This window comes from Eucalyptus grandis, chromosome 7, assembly GCF_016545825.1.
Source record: "Eucalyptus grandis isolate ANBG69807.140 chromosome 7, ASM1654582v1, whole genome shotgun sequence".
Lineage (NCBI taxonomy): Eukaryota > Viridiplantae > Streptophyta > Magnoliopsida > Myrtales > Myrtaceae > Eucalyptus > Eucalyptus grandis.
Window position 1 is genome coordinate 54,753,468 of NC_052618.1, and position 16,234 is coordinate 54,769,701.

At 44.3% G+C, this 16,234-nt stretch overlaps 2 protein-coding genes across 2 annotated transcripts; both read right to left on the reverse strand.

The window, feature by feature from the left end:
- Nucleotides 1–2,791: 2,791 nt before the first annotated feature.
- On the reverse strand, nucleotides 2,792–5,433 carry LOC104455858. Its single transcript, XM_039317946.1, has 3 exons — nucleotides 5,200–5,433; nucleotides 3,742–4,782; nucleotides 2,792–3,103 (listed from the first exon to the last, which is right to left on the reverse strand). Exons 1-3 carry the CDS (start codon nucleotides 5,431–5,433, stop codon nucleotides 2,792–2,794), a joined length of 1,587 nt encoding a protein of 528 aa, XP_039173880.1.
- Nucleotides 5,434–6,620: 1,187 nt separating this feature from the next.
- On the reverse strand, nucleotides 6,621–8,828 carry LOC104455859. The gene is made up of 3 exons (XM_039317947.1): nucleotides 7,701–8,828; nucleotides 7,365–7,556; nucleotides 6,621–7,250 (listed from the first exon to the last, which is right to left on the reverse strand). Exons 1-3 carry the CDS (start codon nucleotides 8,826–8,828, stop codon nucleotides 6,621–6,623), a joined length of 1,950 nt encoding a protein of 649 aa, XP_039173881.1.
- Between the last annotated feature and the right edge of the window lie 7,406 nt (nucleotides 8,829–16,234).

Sequence of the window (16,234 nt, forward strand, 5' to 3'; positions counted from 1 at the left end):
GTGCACAGGCACGTATCTGGTCGACAAAAAGGACTCATAATTATGGATGTGTGTCTTGTCGATAAGAGGAAGACTCCGGGATACAGAAGCTCTCAGGGTCATAAGAAGAGAGGAAGACTCAGGAATGTAAAACTCTCCGAGTCATAGGAAGAAAAACTCTGGGCTACAAAGCTCACTGTGTCGTAAAAAGAAGAATGACTCCAGGCTACAAAGCTCTCCGGGCTACAAAAGCTCACCGGGCTACAAAGCACACCGTGTCATAAGAAGAAGGACTTCAGGCTACAAAGCTCACCGTGTCATAAGAAGAAGGACTCCGGGCTACAAAGCTCTCCAGGCTACAAAAGCTCACCGGGCTACAAAGCACACCGTGTCATAAGAAGAAGGACTTCGGGCTACAAAGTTCTCCGGGCTACAAAAGCTCTCCGGGCTAGAAAGCTCACCGTGTCATAGGAAGAAAGACTCCGGGCTACAAAGCTCTCCGGGCTACAAAAGCTCTCCGGGCTACAAAGCTCACCGTGTCATAAGAAGAAGGACTCCGGGCTACAAAGCTCTCCGGGCTATAGAAGCTCACCGGGCTACAGAGCACACCGTGTCATAAGAAGGAGGAGAAGGACTGAAGTCTCACCGTGTAACAACGGGTTTCGACCAGGTTGAAAATACATGGTTTGAGGAAAACCCATGAACCTTTAGAGATGACTTGGTTTAAGGTTAACCATACCTTTGGGTTTCAGGGATGCACCCGGTAACTCCTTGAAACTACATGGCTTCACTGAAGAATCCTGTCAAACTCAACTTGAGCAAATGTCATTAGGGACGTCATCAAGAGACATATTAGCAATATTGTAGCATTAATTGAACAAGCTAATCAAGCTAAGTCTGACTGTTTTGAAAAAAACATTTGATTTCAATCGGCATCATGTGGCGCAAAATTGTCATATTGCTTGTGGATATATCATTAATCATCAAATTCTCTAGGAGTCAAGTTCTTATCAAGATGATCACGACTTGTGAACAAGGCTCATTAAGCATGCCAAACTAGAGCTTCTTAGTCAGAAAGGGCTTCTCACGCACTTTCGATAAAATGGCTGCTTGATCCCATCCGTTCATGTGGGAGATAAGCTGGTTCTTTGAGGGTATCTCACATAATCCAGATCAAAGGCTTTTGAAACATTCGCGATGAGCACGGTATGATCGGTCAAAAGGTCTTTTGAAGAAGCCGCAATACAGGCTCATTTAGGGCTTACATGAAGGAATTATGGCTTTGAGGCCACAAAAGGAACATCGTCGTTATGTTCATCGGGTTTACAAGTCGAGAACTTTAAAGATTAGACAAGATAGAATTATTTCCACTCCTTCAAGCAGTAGCTTCTTTGTGGTATTCTCATTTTCACTCAAATCATCCCAATCAGAAGAGGCTTCGGAAAAAGGGTTATTATGTTGGCTCGGGAAAGGCTTGAAAGGCTTAAAATTTTCAAGAGGGTCTTTAAGAGTCAGTGATCATCATGGCATCGTGACCGGGTCACTTGACCTTTCGAAAGCATTTGGCTCTTGAAACACAGCACATCTTGAGAGTTCATTCACTGATCATTTCTGCATGAGAGCTTTGCTCTTTTCTCTAATTTCCTTTGTCCTTTGCGATGATTTTTTTTTGCAGGCATTTGGATTTTGATAATTTTCTTTCACATAAGATGCGGCCTTTTGGCTCTTTTTCTTGACTGGGCATTGGCCTTACTTTTACCGCACACTGCTTGCTTTTTCATGCCCCCTAGTTTGTCGAGCTTTTTGCTCTTTGAACTTTGGTAGCTTATGACTTTTGAAATGCTTTTCACATTTTCCCATGATTGTCAATTGTATTTGGTCAATTCTTATGCCTTGCCCCAGTGAAGGAAGATGACCACCGCTCGAGGTTTGGAAAAGAATAATCAGGCCCAAATTGGTTAAAGCAATGGATGTTAGTGTTTGGGTAAGGAAGGAAATGCTCTTCTTCACCTTGGGATGAGTCAAGCTCCGATGAGAATTCCTCTGAAGCTACCACAAGAAGATTGATATAAGTGAAAGTAATAGAATCTTTCTTAACCTTTCGTTTTACAACACGACCGTAACCTCCTATATTGCCCCAATGTAAGGTCGTTCTCGATAGGGGTACTTTGAAGGATCACCTTTTTTTTTTTAGCCCAAATGGGTAACAAGGGATCAGTGCAATGCTTGGGATTGATGAAGGAAATGCCTTATCATTTCGATCTTTGTGCTCAATGCGAATGAATCATTCATCCTGAGAGAAGGTCTCTTTTCACTCAACTCTCAAAAGTGTTTGAATAATGCTCAACTCTCAAAAGTGTTTGAATGACGTGTTTGGAAATGAGCTTGTCTTTCTTTATCCTAAGCACTTCTTGTTTGGCATGGTTAACCTTTCACTCTTTTGCCCAAATAAGGTCATTTTTACGAGCCATTTTCTTGAGGGCCGCAGACGTGAAGCGTGCATAGTGACACCAAAGAATAGGTCATGCGAATCATGTCATGCATTTTTGTTTTTGTCCTTATTCTTTTGTTTATTTGTTTTGCCCCCTTTTAATCGTCTCAACTTACCTCCCAAAAGAGACATTCAACTTTGTTGTGCGAAGACTTGATGGATTCTTGAGTTGGTTCTTTCCCCTGCCATTTCCTCGTTAGACGGTAGGATGCCTGAAACACAAATAGATATGCGTGTATGCAACATATGCATGATGTCTACAATGCTATGCATGATACTATGCGACTTGAATTGTGCATGAAGTGGCCCTCGGCCTTGATTTCATTCATGGAAAATACTTCTTGGCGCATCAGCGTTTGTGTCTAGGCAATTCACGCCATCCATTTCAACTAAAATCATGGCACCACCAGGAAGAATCTTCTTAATGACATACGGTCCTTCGTAGTTCGGGGTGAATTTGCCACGAGGATCTGGTATGATCGGAAGCACCTTCCTCAACACCAGGTCGTTGACTTCGAAGTGTCTAGGACGCACCTTTCGGTTGAAGGCTTTTGCGACTCGTCTCTGATAGCACTGACCATGACACATAGCTTGCAATCTCTTCTCATCGATCATGTTTAACTGCTCATGCCTCTGTTGCATCCACTCAGTCTCATCAAGCGTAGATTGAGAAAGGACCCTTAAGGAAGGGACTTCAACTTCAACGGGCAAGACTTGCTTCCATCCCGTATACGAGTGAGAAAGGAGTTGCCCTCGTGGGAGGTGCGGATAGAAGTTCGGTATGCCATTAGCGCATAAGGGAGCCTATCGTGCCAATCACGATAATTTTCGGCGGTCTTTGATAAGATTTTCTTTATATTCTTGTTCGCCGCCTCCCTTTGCTCCATTCATCGAGGACGGTACGGTGACGAGTTCAAATGCTTAATTCGAAACTCACTGAATAAACCATCTACGACTTTGTTATTCAAATTAGTGCCGTTGTCGGTAATGATCGCCTCCGGCACCCCGTAACGAGCGATAATGTCACGACGAATGAACTTTGCCACATTCTTGGCAGTAACATTAACATAGGAGTTAGCCTCGATCCATTTGGTAAAATAGTCTATCGCCACCAAAATAAATCGATGCCCATTTGAAGCCTTGGGATTAATGGGCCCGATCACGTCAATTCCCCACATTGAAAAGGGCCAGGGTTGAGACATTTGGTGAAGTTCATTTGGAGGGGCATTTATCCTATCTCCATAAATCTGACACTGGTGACACCGTCGTACGTGCTGAATGCAGTCGGACTCCATGGTCAACCAATAGTAACCAAGCCGCATGATCTTTCTCGCCAAGAAGTGTCCGTTCATATGGGGGCCGCACTCCCCTTCATGTATCTCTTTCATCAAACGGTTGGCTTCTTTAGCATCAACACACCTTAGCAATATTGAGTCAAAGGACCTTTTATAAAGGACGTCTCCACTAGCGAAGAATCTTGATGCCAGTTTTATCAAATGTTTTCTGTCTGCCGCTTCACTTCCTTTGAAGAATTCACCCTTCTGCAGATACTTCAAGATGTCATGATACCAAGGTTGTCCGTCCAGTTCCTCTTCAACCGTCATGCAATAAGCCGGGCGCCTGACGATTTCAATTCTCAACGGTTCAATGTCCAAGCCTCCAGCTACTTGCAACATCGAAGACAAGGTAGCTAGGGCATCGGCGAACTGATTTTGAGATCTTGGTAAGTATTCGAATGATATTTCTTGGAATTCTTTCGTCAACTCTCCAAGGAACTCATGATACGGGATCAATTTAGAATCATGTGTTCGCCATTTGCCTTCAGTCTGTAAGATGATAAGGGTTGAATCACCATAAACTTGTAGCTTCCGAATTTTCATATCAATGTCGGCTTGGAGGCCGAGAATGCATGCTTCGTATTCAGCGATGTTATTCGTACAAGGGAACGTCAATTTAGCAGCGACGGGGTAATGTTGTCCATCCGGGGAGATAAGAATTGCCCCAGTACCCGACCCGGCTAAGTTAACCGCACCATCAAAGTACATCGTCCATTTGTCGGTTGATACAAGTAAAATTCGCTCTTCTGCATCACTATCCCCATCAGATGCTTTGGACCTCTCGAAATTTTCTGCCAACATATCTGCTATGGCTTGACCTTTAACGGACTTCTGTCCCAGGCTCTGAACGTCAAACTCAGAAATTAAGATTTGCCACTTGGCCAACTCGCCAACCAGCGCCGGCTTCTCTAGGAGATACCTGATAGGATCATTTTCGGTCACCAACAAGATTCGGTGATGAAGTGTCTTGCCGCACTGTGCAAAGCCCAAATTAAAGCCACACAAGTTCTCTCCACTTCCGTATAGTTCATCTCGAAATAGTGAATTTCTTGCTCAAGTAGTATATTGCGCATTCTCTCCCGTCGTTTGGTCTTTTCTGGGCTAGCATAGCTCCCAATGACTCATCATGTATGGTTAAGTACAAAATCAAGGGAATTTTAGGGAGAGGGGGCACTAAGGGGGTGAATGAGTGAGATAATGTTTTATCTTCTCAAAGGCACCCTGGCACTCGGCATTCCACTCAATCTTTGCATTCTTTTTCATGAGTTTGAAGAATGGTTTTGCCGTTTCAGACAACTGACAAATGAACCTAGCCACATAATTAAGTCGTCCCATCAGGCTGCGGACTTCTTTGACGGTATTTGGGGGTCGTAAATTGCAAATGGCTTTAACCTTCGATGGATCAATCTCTATGCCCCTACTACTAACCATGAATCCTAATAGTTTCCCAGATTTCGCTCCAAAAATGCATTTTGCGGGGTTGAGGCGCAACTTGAACTTCTGAAGACATTCGAATAACCTTCGCAAGACTTTAACGTGATCTTCACCACGTCTCGATTTTGCAATCATGTCGTCGACGTATACTTCGATTTTCTTGTGCATCATGTCATGGAATAATGTGACCATGGCTCTCGATATGTTGCCCCAAAGATTCTTTAGACCGAAAGGCATCACTTTGTAGCAGAAAGTTCCCCAAGGAGTTATGAATGATGTTTTGCTCCTGTCTTCCTCCTTCATACGGATTTGGTTATATCCAGAAAAACCGTCCATAAAGGAGAATAACTCAAACCCCGCCGTACTGTCAACCAAGACATTGATATGTGGGAGCGGAAAGTCGTCTTTAGGACTTGCTCGATTCAAGTCGCGATAGTCAACACACACCCTGATTCGCCCATCTTTCTTCATTACGGGCACGATATTTGCTACCCAATCAGGATAACGAGTTACTTCGATAAAGTCTACCTTCAATAGTTTCATCACTTCTTCTTCAATCTTTTTGGACAACTCTGGTTTAGTTCTCCTAAGTCTTTACTTCTTGGGCGGCACATTGGGATCCGTCGGTAAAGCATGTTCCACAATTTCAGGATCCAATCCCGGCATGTCGGCATATGTCCAGGCAAACACATCTTGATACTCTTTCAGAAGGTTAGTCATCCTTTCCGCTTCTGACTCTGAGAGACATGCCCCGATTTTTACTTATCGACATTTCTCGCATCGCCCAAATTTATGGTGATTGTTTGCTCTTTAGTCAACGGCTTCGATTCTTCGTGTCGATTCCATTCGCGCTCGACCCCCTTCCGATCGTCGTCGTCGATGTCATCGGAACCTGAGGGACTTTCTTCATGCACATCCGAGTCACATGTGTCCTTATCATGATTATGCATAATGTAATGCCTGAGATGCGATGATGTGAGTTAGAGTAATGTTGACAACAAAAACAATGCATGTCATTTTCAAAAGCTTTCAAAGTATTTTTGTAAAAATTTCAAGAACTCGTCCTCATATCCTCGGATTTCCTCGTTCTTGCGGAACAGTCAAATAAGGGAGCATGTGGAGGCCTAGGCCTCAGTGACCATCATAGGGCTAGTTTGATGTGCTTCCACATGTCCTTAATAAAACATGTGTCTATTTTATTGAATGAGGAAAGATAAGGCCGTATTTTAACACACACCACCCTCGACCAACGGCTCAAGATCGAGGTTGATTATAGTTCACGTTACAAATGACGAAAACAGGAAATAAATAAAGAAAACTACGAGATCCCGCGCGGGGAGAAGACATAAAACGAAAGACTAGGCTAAGCGAGAACCGCCCTACTTTGGAGGGACAGCCATGACTTCAGAGGACTCGGCTTCCTCGCACGCCAGGATGGTGCATATGACGTCCTCCTTAAATAGCTCGGTCACACCATAGATATCCTCCTCTTCCTCGAACAACATCCTTGGGGGTCCTGGAAACGTCTCCTCCAGCAACGGGGAAAACAGGCTTTGATAGCGCTCGTCCTCTTCAATATGGGCAACACGTTCACTTTGGTCTCTATACCTGTCTCGGCCTCCTCGGGCACCTCGGCCTCCATTCCTTCCACGACCTCCTTGGTTGTTATGGCCTCCCCACTTCTCGACATATCCCAAGCCTCTTCTTTTGAAGTTTTTACGAGCTTCGATGGGTTTTCGCACACCTTGACCGTGTGATCCAAGGCCCTCTCCAGGATTATACCCGCTTGCTAGCATAATCTTTCCCGCAGCTATGGCCGGCTTAGACAATTCAGGAACCTTTGTGAAAGACCCTGCAGGCACGTGGACCATGGATACCAGCTCAAAGGTTTGAAAGCTGGATTCCTCGGTACACTCAGGCTCCACATATGGGATGGTTGTCTCGTGGTAGATCTTGAAGTCAGATTCTCCATGGACCGTGATAAGCCTATTATCCACCACAAATCGTACCTTCTAATGGAGGCTAGAGGCAACAGCACCTGCTGTGTGGATCCATGGCCTCCCTAGCAGAAAATTAAAAGCGCTTGGTATATCTAACACTTGGAACACGATTTGGAAGAGTACGGGGCCAATCAACAACTCAAGCTCAATTTCCCCTATCACTTCCTTCTTCATCCCGTCAAAGGCCCGCACAGTTAACTTGCCAGTACGGATTCTCCCAAGATCAATGCCCAGACGATGGAGGGTAGCCAACGGGCATATATTAAGTGCCGAACCATTATCGATCAACACTCTACAAACAAGAGTGCTCTCATGCTTCACCGAGATGTGTAGTGCTTTGGTATGATTAGGACCATCGGGAGGGAGATCCTCACCCGTAAAGGAAATCTAGTCTTTCAGTAGAACTGCTCCGACAAACTCTTCCAATTGGACTTCATCAATTGTTTCGGGTACGTGTACCTCATTGAGGACCTTCAGCAAGATGTCCCTGTGCTTCTCGGAGAATTTCAACAACTCTAGGAGGAAGATTTGGGCTGGCAACTTCCGCAGTTGATCTACCACATTGAACTCGCTAGATTTTACTATGGCCAAGAATTGCTTCGCTTCCTCCTCAGTCACGACCTTCTTTTCTATTCCTTTATCGGGTGCATAACAGCGGCTCGATCGTGTGATAGCATCTACCTCATTTGTTTGATAATCCCAAGGTACAGCTTTGGGATCGAATTTAGGAGGACTCTCCAACACTATTACTCCATCTTCCTCCCGCGGTGGCAATTCAATTGTGACCGGCGTTACGTTCCCTCCCGTGACTTCAATTGCCGACATTTCCTCAACCATAAGGTCAATCACTGTGGGTTCAGCGATTTCCATCTCGATATCGCCGGCAGTCTCCTCATCCGATAGTTCAATCACCATCGGAGTTATCATAGCTATCATCCCTTCCTCGTACAAAGCCGGGGTCTTCGAAATTCCAGGCATAATCTTCTTCGCTCGAGATATACGAGCAATGTTGCAAAAAGATGAGTGGAATGATGACGGGATTATCATGGATACGACATTCTCTTCCTCTTCTCCACATCGAATTACCCCCATGGCTACCATCCTGCGGACGCGGTTCATTTTCTCTTCTGGGGTGACATCCTGATGACCCCCATAGTATCCTGCCAACACTAAGGACTCATACAACTTGGAAGCATTCGCAACTAGAGGCTGTTGACTTGCTCGTGTCTCCTCAAAGATTGAGTTCACTCCCTCCGCATGGTCTGGTAAGGGGTTCTGTTGCACATTAGGTTGAGCTTCCTTGAACGTCAAAATGTTTTTGTCCAATAACTGTTGGACTTTGTACCTTAGCACATTGCAACTATCTACATCATGCCCCCTTTCTCCCATGTGGTACTCGCAGGTCTTGGTCACATCAAACCCGGCGAACCTCGTGGGGTTGTCCCTAGGTACTTCCTTCGCAACCATCCTCTTTTCGAGAAGCATAGGCAACAGCTTTGACAATGGTCGTGGCAGTGGGGAAAATTCCTTTCGAAAGGGTCTCTTGCCCTTGTCATATGCTCGTGATGAGCTCCCTTGAACGACCATAGGCTTGTGCGTTGAGTGCCGTGGGCGACTTAGGGTAAAATGACTCTTGCACGAGTGCTACCTCAACCTGACTTCCTTATCTTTTCTCGCCCGGAACTTCTTCGTGCCTCCGGTGGATATCTTCCCTTCGATGAGTGCCCACTCAACTCCTTCACCTACATCTACCAGTTGTGAAAAGGTTTGGCATCCCGAAAATACTAATCCTTGGAAGTATTCGAGGGGTAATGTCTTGAGGAATAGTTGCTTCATCTCCCTCTCATTCAAAGCTGGCTTCACCTATGAGGCCATGGTTCTCCACCTTTGCGCAAAGGCTTTAAATGACTCATTTCTTTCTTCTCAACGCGGGTCAATTCTTCTCTCGTAGGGGCGAGCTCGGTATTAAACCGGTATTGCTGCAAGAACTCGTTGGTCAAATCTTCCCAACTAGTGAATTCTTCAATGTCCAGCGCAATGAACCACGTCAGGGCAATGCCTTCCAAGCTATCTTGAAATGTGTGTATGAGAAATGGCACGTTGTCGCCGTAACGAGCCATTTTCCTCATGTAATATCCGAGGTGGGTCTTGGGACATCCCGTTCCGTCATATTTTCTTGTGAACTCGGGCTCTTGGAAGTTCTCGGGAAGTTAGTCTTGGTGTATGGAGACAACCTATCAGCTCCTTTCAGCTCGTAACCTTGCAAGGCACAGTCGCTCCTCCATCTTTGCCAAGCGTTTTCACTCTCTTCGCTTAGACGAGGTGTTGGGTTTTCTTTTGGAGGAGGATCCAGATTGACGATAAGTGGCGTGACGATGAGCCTCCCAGCAATTTCTTTCCTGGGGATCGGCAACGTGCGTGCCTTCTGTTGACACTGGAGTGGATGTTCCCGTGACAGCTAGAGCAGGGGGCTCCTTGAGCTTCTGGCTTATTTCAAGCATCATTGTGGTGAGTTGGGCCAGCTGGTCCTCCATCTTGGCCATGCGTATGTTGGTGTCCTCGTTCTCCATTCTGACTTTCGCGCGCGTGCGAATTGGGGATCTCCGCTTGGCCGTGTCGACAATCGGTAAAAGACAATCGATCGGCTAGTACCTGAACAAGGATAGATAAGCATGTATAAGCATGGAGTAATGATTAGGCGGTCGGTCCATGACAAAGATCTAATCGCCCAAATTTGCTCGTTTCATTGAAAGCAAGGTTGCTATATAACGCAGGAAAAGACATGAGGGAGAACCCCTAAACAACGAGGCTAACCATGACTCTTATCTCTCGATAACGCGACTCGAGACAAATTCTTTAACATTGTAACATTCGTGGGCATGGGCCCATTACATATCGCGCTTGACTCGATCTAACTAGCGAGGACAGCTCCCGCTTGTGACCGCCCCACTAGCTCGGGTCAACTTCGAGGCACGATCTTCGGCTTCTTCGAGCTTCCTTTTGAGGCGCTTGATCTCGGCTCGATGGGTGGTCTTTAATGGCACGTCAGGAATCTTCGGGCGTAGGCTCTCTGGGATTTTATGCTTAAGGATGTATTCCATCGAGGCATAATAGGTCTTCTTTTGCCCTTCCAACTTCTCTTCAGGCCATATCAGCTTCCGGGGATGGCACATATCCCACATCGACTTGACTAACGCAACGAAGTCTTCGTGATCTTGGCATCCATCAGGGAAGTCTATCCTGAGTGGGTCTTCTTGAATCATCGGTGGAAGTTGTTGAACCTCTTGGAACTAGCGGGCCACCTTAGTGGGGTAATACTCAGTGACTCCGGTAATTCCCAACAAAGGAACAGGTCCAGTAAGCCCACACACGAACCGCGCTTCTCGAACTCGGAGCCATTTGGCATGCCATTGGAAATCTTCAGGTCCAGGGTTGGTCATGAAAGCTAACCACTCGGAATAATGATAATCGGGGGCGAACATCTTCCTATCTTTAAACTTCAGGATAGGGTGGCTAGAGTCGAGATGTTGTTCACTGATCATTAAACTACCAAACCCTTTAATGTGAGAGAAGAACCAAATTTGCAAGAGTTCAGGAGGAGCATGAAAAGTTTTGTTTTTGTTTTCTTTGAAACGAGTAAGGGAAAGAAAAGTTTCGGTCAGAACGGCGTTAACAAAGCCCTTTCCCATACATACCTCACGAACTACCCATGCCACGGAAGGGTTGATAGCGTTCCTACAATGTGGGAATAACACGAACCCGAAGAAAGCTAACAGGAAGATCCTATTCTTTTGAAAAAATGGGGCATTTTGAAAAAGCTCATTTAAGAATGAAAATGGGCAAGTCTTGCGATTAGCTTTCAAAACTTTCCTCACGTCATCCTCCTTAACTCTAAGGAAATCAGATAAGGTCGATGCATGCTCGGTCCCTACAGGTGGGCCAATTAACTCCGAGACCAAAGGCTTTCCCATGGCAACACTGTATTCTTCCAGGGTTGGAGTAAGTTCGTGATCACCGAGTACGAACATGCAAGTTTCGGGGCACCAAACATGCGCTAACGCTTGTACTACACCAGAATGAGTTTCTATCTCTAATAGGGGAAGCAAACGTCCGACATAGGATCGCACCCAATCATGGCCAGTTGGGTCTAGTTTATCCCACCACACACAAAGCTCAACTTTCGGGACGGAGATGATGCGAAGGTCGGGTACCCCCATCGTATGATCAACCTAATTTGTCATGGACCAACCAAAAAGAAAGCGAATAAGTAAATTGCGAAGAAAAGAAATCAAGAAAAACTTACCCTACTCGTTGAGCATTGATGTAAAGGTCATAGACATGCGCATGGACAGTGGTTCGATTTCTACTCTAGATGGCCCAAAATGAAGCCATTGGATCACAGGACTGAACCAACAAGCTCGTGGCTAGGTCGTGTTACCCATGACTCCGGCTTTGTCAAAGGACCGACCCGTGTCGTATGCTCGCAGACAGGGGGACCTCGACATCAAGAAAGAAATTTCGGGGTTAAGGTGGGCGACTCGTACTACGTGCTTGTAGTCGGAGTGGTATCCACCTCAACACCATCCTAAATGATCCTATGCGGCGAGGTCCGGCGGCGGCAGTAGTGTGTGATATAGTGTAGTGCAATGCAGGGGACTCATGCACGACAATTTAAAAACAATCAGCACTTCAAACATAAATAAACCATACATCCCTACACCTCCCTACAAAACAAAGGTTAAAAAAAACACCACCCCTTATAACTCCCATAAACAATCAACATTCGACATGTTATGGATGCACATAATATCTTCGCTGCCAAACAAAAATATTTTTGAACAAGATTAATTTTGGCCTAAGTCCTCTAAGGTTTAAAACCAATTCCCCAGCGGAGTCGCCAAGCTGTCGCGACCTACCCTCGGGGGGAGGGAACAGGTTTAGGGGTATTGCCCAAAGGACAGGCCTAAGGCCCCTGATTAGACGCGGGCTCTCCCAAGCCCATACCCCCCGTGACGTTGGGATATTCTTAAGAAATTTTGCATAAAAGGAGTCGCCACTAGCCTATTGGGGTCGGCTAGAAACTAAGTGAGGCATGGGAGCGTGCCTCACTTCCTACGCAACCAGAGAAGTTAGGTTTGGGGACTTGATTACACTAATTAACCAATTAGTGCCCTTTCGGTACCTAATCTTGTTCGTTTTAACAAAATGATTTTTGACAGGCAATTTGGACTAATTTTATATTTATCCACTAACATGTGAGGTGAGCATGCAGGTGCGCAATCAATAAAGTAGCAATTAGCAATTAAGAAAAGTGATTAAATAAATTGCATGAAAGAGCAAACATTCAACACCAAAGAAAAGATAAATACTAATCCTAACTAAACTAAAGAGAGGCCAAAATCAACATATCAATGTCATGCATTCAAAGACATTTATTCCCAATGACAATTGAGATCTTAAGGTAAAACCCTAAAGGTTTAACCAAATTTAAGCATAGTTCTCAATTGGAATACTTCCATTTTTTAAGAGAGCGTGACCCAAGAGATTGATTTGAACCCTTTTATAGATTTTTTTAAAGATTTTTTTATATATAAAAAATGAATTTCGAATTTCCCCAAATAAAACTAGATTTTACAATTTTTTGGATTTTTTTCTGAAAAAACGAATTTTTTTTTATGTTTTCTGAATTTTTGAATTTTCGGATGAGTTTTTGAATTTTTATCATTTTTTTGAATTTTTTTAAACTTTAAATTTTAAATATTTTTGAATTTTTATATATTTTTAATATTTAATATTATTATAATCGGGAAAACGGGTTTTTGGATAGATCCGATCCGGCCATTGACCCGACCCAAAACCGGATTCGACTCTATCGGATTGAAAGAGAAAATTAATTTTTCTTTTCTTTTTTAGCCTGCTCTATGTCTTGTCTTTTCCTTGCAGTCTTCTCATCCTCGCCGCCTTCACGAAGGTCTGCCCCCACATCTTTTCCACCTTTCTGTTCTTTTTTTTATTATTTTCTTTCCACTACCCTTTTATTTCTTTTATTTCTTGTTTTTTCTTTTAAGCCCCTTTTTCAGGTCGTCTTCTCTGCGTGCTTCCTTCTCCACCCGAAACTTCCATTAAACACCCAAGGCTTCCTCTGCCATTTCGTTGTTTCCTTTTATTATTTATTTATTTCATTTTTCTTATATTTCTTTTTCTTTTCCTCACTGGTTTTTCTTCTTCTTTTTTATTTATTTCTTTCCCTCCGCCCTTTTGACCTTCTTCCTCCGTGCGTTTTCACGCCTTTCTCTCCAGCAACATCTTTTGCCGAAGCCTCTCACCGATGAACTCCACCCCGGAATTTCGCCCTACGGACCCACAGCAAAAATTTAAACGAATCGACAACAACACCCAAAGCTGCCGGCCGTCACCAAGCCATCTTGGCTCATCACCGCAAAACCAAATTCGCCTCCAACGTCTACCATCACACCAGCCACCACCACTGATCATGTTCAATGAAATATGCACAGCGTATCTCAAACGAAATGCAAAGATGCAGTGACTTCATTGCTGGTGGAAATCGAGCTTAACAACTAATAAACGCACAAATCGCATTAAATAGTACCTTCGCATTCGATCAAAAATAGGGGCCATTCCTTAAACAATTCTCTCAGAAACATTTCATCAAGCAAGTCTTAGGCGTTCGACTAAACTAACATAGCATACCGATGAACCACCGCATTGGTATCTGGCTCGTCCTACAACATCTCAAGTCGATGAAAATTTGTCGAACAGATCTACGGTGCGCTCACGGAAACAAACAAAACCTTGGGCTCACTTTCAGAACAACACTAACGCTGAGGCATTATATATGCGATGAGCACAGGGTAAAGAGAGGTCGTAAGCCCATCCTAGACTCTAACTTGCGTCTAGATGCAAAAGAGGACCAAGCAACGCTCAAACTCGACAAAAGGAATGGCTCATTCAAACAAAGCATGCTCGTAGACCAAGAAAAACGAGACCCATCCATCGTTTCAGTTCCATTTTAAATGAAAACGAGCAATGGAATTCCCAGAGAGAAGTGCTTGACCGCAGACGTCCCTACCCGGCTCGAGGGTAGCGAACGGTGGGCGAGATCGATAGATCGGACAATGTCCGGTCGCCTCGCACACCCCCGAGCCGGAATCCTTGGGAAATTGACACGAGTTGGACCAAAAACCAGGAAACTCATCGCAAAACCTCGAATTCAAGGAAGAGGAAGCCGCGGCTTGGTGGTTCCGGCTAGGAGGCACAAGCTCGTGTCGGGTGGGCGAGCGATGTTCGGCTGAGGTGGGTTCGAGCCTCCTTCTTCCTGGTCACTCTCCGTTTCTACCCTTCTCCTTCCTTCAAGCTCTCTCGCCAAAGGCCATCTCAAATCTCTCTCGGCCAATTTCCTCTCTGTCTTCGTTCTCTCCTTTCATCTCCCCCCACCTTTTTTTCTTACCAAGCCCCTCTTCTCTCTATAAATATGCCGTAGGTTGCCCCCTTTTGGCATCCCTCCGAGCGGTTTTGGATGGCCAACGAAGCCAGCTGCCTTTTCCTTCCATCTCCATCTCAAGACTGTCGTTAATCAACCTCCTCTCCTGCACGTGTACGTGCCTGCAGCTATTTCGGTTTTTGGGGGCGAGTTAATGGTATTTTCGGCTAAGATGGCAGCAAGCTCTTTTGGGTTTTGACAACCGTAGGCATCGCCACGCTACAGCCGTGTGTCATCGCTTCCCCTTCTTCCGCTCCGTCTCCGCCGCTCCCTCTGTTCTATTTCTTTCTTTTTGCAGGTCTTCGAAGACCGACACGAGGGAGGAAGACCCTCGCTCGCGGGCTGAAAGGGAAAAAAGGGGGGTTGGGCTGGGCCCAATGCATGGAGAGAAAAAAAAAAGGGTGGGCTGTTGTTGTTTCCCCCTTTTTTTTTTGACTTTTTGATTGATTGATTTTTTTAAAAAAAAAATAGGTGTCAATAGCCCCCATGTAAAGGAAGATTTTTATCTCCTCCAAGGAGAAACCCGAGGACGGTTTTTGGAAGCCGCGGTGGTGTCGGGAGCGGAACTCACTTGGGGCGCGCATGACAAAATTTCTGTTTCTCGATTTCTCTGTTTCTTTGTTCCCGAACAGTTTGGAACAACCGTTTGGTAACGCAATTTGATTTCTCTATTTCTGAAATAGATTTCTATTCCAGAAATAGAGAAATTAAAGAAATCGAAGCTGAAATTTTAACTTCTCGGTTTCTGAAATGGAAATCGAAACTGAATCAAACTATATAAAAGAACATTGCGCTTTCTTGCTAACTTAATTCACTCATAACCACAACTTCACAAATTATTGCTAATTTTCTTTTTCTTATTTTGCTTGTGTTTTTTTTTTTTTTGCATTATTTATTTCAATTTTTTTTTTTTATAATTTCCTCTTTAGGATGAAAGGCAATCGAATGGGTCCCCAATTTTTAAAAATGACCAAAGTTCTTAAATGCTTACTTAAAAACAATGGGGCTCTTTCCTCCTAGAAAAGGCACGGGCATGGCCAGTTGAAGAAAAAGTTCTTGCATAATAAATGAATAAGAAACATGCCTAAAAATTTAACCTTATTTTTTACGGATTCACAATTCTTGCAAAATCAAAATAATTAGATTGTTACACAATCTTGAACTTTAATTCGAAGGCAATAGATTCAAGAGAATTTCTCTCTTTACTATGCAAGGGTCATTAAAGGTTCATTGAGCAACAATAAAGAAATTAAAGATGAGCAACTGGACTGATTCAATTCGAGAATCAAAATAAACCGACCTTCCCCCAATTGGTTCCTAACCATAAACGTTACTTTAAGGTAGAATTCTTATATATTCCTTTACACCATTAATTTTATTCTGTTGATAATCTTGTATAATATTAGTTTTTTATAAAATGACAAGGCTGTATAGGCGCCATTGATGGCACCCATATTCATGCTTCCGCAATACTTGTCTGAACCTACGTAAG